Source organism: Colobus angolensis, unplaced genomic scaffold (assembly GCF_000951035.1).
Source record: "Colobus angolensis palliatus isolate OR3802 unplaced genomic scaffold, Cang.pa_1.0 Scaffold506, whole genome shotgun sequence".
In the NCBI taxonomy this organism is placed as follows: Eukaryota; Metazoa; Chordata; class Mammalia; order Primates; family Cercopithecidae; genus Colobus; species Colobus angolensis.
In genome coordinates, this window is record NW_012118555.1 from 487,201 (window position 1) to 493,200 (window position 6,000).

The 6,000-nt window shown below is 43.6% G+C and overlaps 1 protein-coding gene across 1 annotated transcript in view; it reads left to right on the top strand.

Annotated features, from left to right (window-relative positions):
- EVA1C (eva-1 homolog C (C. elegans)) overlaps positions 1–3,687 on the top strand; it is a 103,902-nt gene extending 100,215 nt beyond the window's left edge. Inside the window, exon 8 of the mRNA XM_011960132.1 lies at positions 3,101–3,687. Coding sequence (XP_011815522.1) covers positions 3,101–3,477 — 377 coding nt within the window. The 3' untranslated portion in view covers positions 3,478–3,687. The remainder of the gene's footprint in view (positions 1–3,100) is intronic.
- The last annotated feature ends 2,313 nt before the right edge of the window (positions 3,688–6,000 follow it).

The window sequence follows — 6,000 nt, forward strand, 5'->3', positions numbered from 1 at the left end:
GAAGCTGAGCAGATCACCTGAGGTCAGGAGTTCGAGACCAGCCTGGCCAACATAGCAAACCCTGTCTCTACTAAAAATACAAAAATTAGCTGGTGTGGTGGCACACACCTGCAATCCCAGCCACTTGGGAAGCTGAGGCAGGAGAATCACTTAAACCTGGGGCGGGGGCCGGAGGTTGCAGTGATCCAAGATCATGCCACTTACACTCCAGCCTGGGCGACAGAGCAAAACTCCATCTTTTATATGTAAGAGGAAAAGCACAGGCAACTCAGAAAAAAATGGGTATGTGACATAAGCCAGCATTTGGAGAAGAGGAAATAAATAAGCATGTGAAGATAGGTACAGATCTGGGGATCATCATAAGTTACAATTCTATACCCATGTGATTGGAAAAAAATGTAAAAGTCTATGTGAGCCAAGTGCTGGAGAAGATGAGGACTGACAGGATTTCTTACACATTGCAGCCACTTTGAACACCATGTTGGCAGTAGTTCTGAAAACTGAAACTCACATGCCCTAAGCCCATCAATTACCTCCTAGGGTAGTACCCAAGAGAAACGCTTACAGGTGTTGACCAGGGACATTTACAAGAATGCTCATGATCATCCACAAAAGCAGAAACCTGGCAACAGCAAGAGAGCAGGTGAATAAACAGTTCCTAACCCACCAGCAGGAGAGTGGATGAATAAACTACATTATAGTCAAGACAATGAAATATTATACAGCAATATGATACTAAGTTAAAAAGAAAACACACCAAGTTTCCAACACTGACTATAATATTATACCCTTTAAATAAAATTTTAGGAATACATAGAGATGGAAAATAAAACTATATAAAAAAGGAAACAGGGGAGTAAGGAGCATGGAATTCAGGTGGTAGTCACCTTAAGGGGGAGGCTGGGGGATGGAGAAGCACAGGTTAGACACAGGTGTGGTCAAGGCCTCATTGCTATACAGGTGCTCGTTCATAGCACTGGTGCTAATTACAGTATTAAAAATAATTCATTACATAGGCATGAAGTAGGGCTATGTATTGACCAATGAAGAGAATGTCTCATGTTCTAAGGATTATGGGTAATTTAATTCAGTCCACATGGCATCCTCAAAATATGAAAAAAGAGGTACAGTAGCAAGTCCATAGTTACCCGCTGTGGCAACCTGCTCCCTTCTTGGAACCTGAAACGTCCCCAATGGACTTCCTTCACTTGCTGCTCAAGTCACTGGTGGAATCGACTGCTGGAATTGATTGCTCTGCTGTGGCAGAGCCAGTTCTTGCGCCCTACTCTGTCTGCCCTGGGTACCTGGCCCCTCCCACAATACCACCACTGGGAGAGGAGGGAAGGGGGCCATGGATGACCATTGTACCTCAGGCTTGAGCTGGATGGAATTGTTTCTGTCCAGATCTGTCCCTGGCCTGACCATGGGTGGCTGGAAAAGACTATAAATGGATGGGATTCCGTTTCCTCACACTCAGCACTCCTTGAGGTCGGCAGCATCACTGCCAGTGGGGCTCAAAGTTTATGTTTTCCAAGACAGAGAAGTTGAGTTGCGGCCCACCTTGAAAGCCCTAACAGCACCACAGAAGGAGAGGGTTTGGAGAGGACAGTGGCTCAAAGATTTCGGGGGAGAGGAGGGCTGCAGGACGGGGAGGAAAGGAGGGGAATTCAAAGGGGAGGAAGATGAAAATGAAGCCAGGAGAGATGAGGCTTCGATCTGCATATTACTTACAATATACAGGCTTCTATCTGTATATTCCTTACAATAATATAGTATTATGATACTTACTATATTATTAATATTTATAAATGATACACATATTTATATTATTTGTTTTATTTTGATTTTTTTTTTTTTTTCTTTGAGGCAGGGTCTCACTCACTGGGCTGGAGTACAGTGATGCAATCTTGACCTCCCAGGCTCAAGCGATCCTCCCACCTCAGCTTCCCTAGTAGCTGGGACTACAAGCACACACCACCAGGCCCAGCTATATTTTGGTATTTTTTTAAATAGACATGGGGTTTCACCATGTTGCCCAAGCTGGTCTTGAACCCTTGAGCTCAAGCGATCCACCCACCTTGGCCTCCCAAAGTGTTGGGATTACCGATGTGAGCCACGACACCCAGCATATTTTTGTATTTTATATTACAGTTGGCCTTCTGTATCCATGGGTTCCACATCTGTGGGTTCAACCAATCTCAGATTGAAAATATCTTTTTAAAATAGATAGTCGCATCTATACCAAAAATGTACAGACTTTTTTTCCTGTCATTATTCCCAAAACAACACATGATAACAACTACTTACCTAGCATTTCCATTGCATTAGCTATTACAAGTAATCTAGAAGTGATTTAAAGAATAGGGGAGAATGTGCTTAGGTTTTATGCAAATTCTGTGCTATTTCATATAAGTGACTCAAGCGTCTGTGAATTTTGGTAGCCTGGGAGTGTAGGGGTAGGGTCCTGGAACCAGTCCCCCACAGATACCAACGGATGACTGTATATTTATATTTACTTTTTAATCTGAAAAAGAATAGAATTAAGTTTTGCTAACATCTATTATATTATTACTTAGGTTCACATACATACTTCACACATAAATTAATTCTTCATGAGCTACCTCTACTACTACTACTAATAGCAACACTTTATTGAGCATTTACTATGTGTCAGTAAATATTCTAAGAGCTTTTTAGGAATTAACTCATTTCACTGTAACGACTCTGTGGTAGAAGATACTATATGCCCCATTTTACAGATGAGGAAACTAAGGCACAGAAAGATTATGAAACTTGCCCCAAATCACACAGCTAGTGAGTGGCAGACCTGAGTTTGAACTCAGAGGAGTCTGGCTCCTGAGCCCCCTGCTGTGTGTTTTTCTCCTACACATACATATATTGACTCCATAGGCTCAAAAGCTTTTTTAAAAAAAATGTCAGTGGGGATATATGATTATTTTGGTGTAGACAGTCTCAAAGATGCTAGGCTGGCATTCTTCATTAGCCCCCTGCTTGGGCAGACATCTGTTTCTGTGGGACTTGGCGTTGGTGGAGTCTGCCAGCTCCTCCCAGCTCCTGACATGTTCTCTTCCTCCTGCAGCCCACCCGGAGAGAGCTGCCCTGCTGTTCGTGTCCAGTGTCGGCATCGGCCTGGCCCTCACATTGTGTGCCCTGGTCATCAGAGAGTCCTGTGCCAAGGACTTCCGCAAGTTGCAGCTGGGGAGGGAGCAGCTGGTGCCAGGAAGTGACAAGGCCGAGGAGGACAGCGAGGATGAAGAGGAGGAGGAGGACTCCTCTGAGTCTGATTTCCCAGGGGAACTGTCGGGGTTCTGTAGGACTTCATATCCTGTCTACAGTTCCATAGAAGCTGCAGAGCTCGCAGAAAGGATTGAGCGCAGGGAGCAAATCATTCAGGAAATATGGATGAACAGTGGTTTGGACACCTCACTCCCAAGAAACATGGGCCAGTTCTACTGAAAACCACATGCATCTTAAGGCAGTCGCACTTTCTGAAGAAGGAAGGATCCCAAATGCCCCTCCGGTTCTGGTTCACCTGTACCTTCCATGAAGGAGAATTTGTCATGTCATCCAACACTCGTGAAGCCAGGAAGCTATTAAAGGGATGTTTCAAGCTGTTTCCAGCACATTCCAAAATAAATGAGGAGGGAAGAGTCTTTGTTTTCTGTATTTATTTGAATTTGTGTCTATACATTAATAAGTCTATGCATAATTAGAATTTACGTTTTTTGAGCGCTTATAATGCCAGGCACTATTGTAGCTGCTTTTCATGTTCTGAGTCATTCAGTCCTCACAATGTCATGAGATGGTACTCTTATCCCCATTTTACAGATGAGCAAACAAAAGATTCCTATATATACACATAAAATAGCTATACAGATACTCAGCAAACATGAGCTCATGAGTGATTTTAACCACTGACTTGTTTAGACCAAGGGTTAGCAAATTTTTTCTTAAAAGGCATGATGATAGGCTAGGCACAGTACACCTGTAATCCCAGCACTTTGGGAGGCCAAGGCAGGTGGATCACTTGAGGTCGGGAGTTTGAGACCAGCCTGGCCAACATGGTGAAACCCTGTCTCTACCAAAAAAATAAAAAATTAGCAGGGTGTGTGGTGGCACGCGCCTGTAATCCAAGCTACTTGGGAGACTGAGGCAGGAGAATCATTTGAACCCAGGAGGCAGAGGTTGCAGTGAGCTGAGATCATGCCACTGCACACCAACCTGGACGACAGAGTGAGAGACTCTGTCAAAAAAAAGAAAAAAGAAAAAAAAGCAAGATGATAAATATTTTAGGCATTGTGGGTGAAATCCTCTCTGCCACAATTACTCAACTCTCCATTGCAGCTCAAAAGCAGCCACAGATAATACATAATGAATGAACTTGGCTGTATTCCAATAAAACGTTCTTTTTGGACACTGAAATTTAAATTTCATTTTATTTTCACATGTTCCACATTCTTTTTTTTTTTTTTCAAACCAACCATTAAAAAATATAAAAGCCTGAGGCCAGGAGTTTGAGACTAGCCTGGGCATATATAGTAAGACCCTACCTCTATTGAATTAAAAAATTTTTTCAATAAAAGTAAATAAATAAAAATGTAAAAAACCATTCTTAACTCAAAGGTTGTACAAAAACAGACAGCAGGATGGATCTGGCCTATAACCTGTTTTTGTAAGTAAAGTATGGTTTGCAAAGCATAAAATATTTACTTTCTTGCCTTCTATAGAAAAAAGGTTGCTGACTCCTGGTTTAGAGTTTAAAACAGCATCAAGCCATCAAGCAGGGTACCTAACAGTGCTGTGGGCCAGGATCAAGTGGAGCTGGCTCCCACATCTCTCCAAAAACCCCACTGGGGGACGGCTGGGTGGAGGAGCAGAAGAAAGAGTTCAGAAAACAGACCCAAGTGGGAGAACTAATGATTGGTTCCTGCAGACGGCTCCCCCTGGTAGACAGGAGGCTTATAGCTGTGGCATCAAATAAGAAAACATGTATTTTTTTTTTCTTTTTTGTCCTAGTAATCCCCGGGGCTTAGAATATTAAAATGATTGCAATTTTCATATGCCTACTACCAAAGAGCTCTCTCTGCGTTATCTTACTTCATCATCACTAACCCTGTAAACATACGTAGATGAGGAAGCTGAAGGCTGCCAGGGTAAGTATCGTCCGGCCCACGTCACACAGCTGGGAAGTGCTTAGACTGACTCATCCTGAGTGCTCAGGAAACATAGCAGTTCCCACATGAACTCCTACAGTGACAGGTAGAGAGAAGGCACGTCTCTCTCAGCCCTGCAGACCACCAGGGTGAAGGGCCTATCTGCAAGATGCAGAGGAGGGTGGGTGTGGAGTGAGGAGGCTCAGCTGCCCAGACTGGGGAGAGGGTCTGTGGCATTCGTTTTTAGTGAGTTGAAACCCACATAATGTAAAACTAACTCTCTCAATGGCATTTAGTCCATTCGCAATGTTGTGCAAATTCCACCTCTATTTAGTTCCAAAATGTTTCTTCACCCCAAAAGAAAACTCTCTACCCATTAAGCAGTCACTCCCCATTCCTCCCTCCCTCCAGCCCCAGGAAAACACCAATCTGCTTTCTGTCACTATATGGATTAGCCTGTTCTGGATAGTTCATGTAGATGGGGTCACACAATATGTAGTCTCTTGTGACTGCCTCATTTCACTTAACAAAACGTCCTCAAGGTCCATCCATGTTGTAGCAAGCATAGCATGTGTTCATTCCTTTTCATGGCGGAATAATATTCCATTGTATGGCTAGCCCACAGTTTGTTTATCCCGCCATCAGCTGGTGACACTGGCTGTTTCCTTTGGCCACTGTGAATAGCGCTGCTGTGAACATTTCATGTGTGGCGTTTTTCACCAGCACAAAGCAGCACCTACAGACAGAGCTGGTGGGAAATCCTGTGTGTCCACTCAGTGGAAGGAAGGGGAAAGTCAAGATGGGTCAGAATGACACCCCCTCTTCT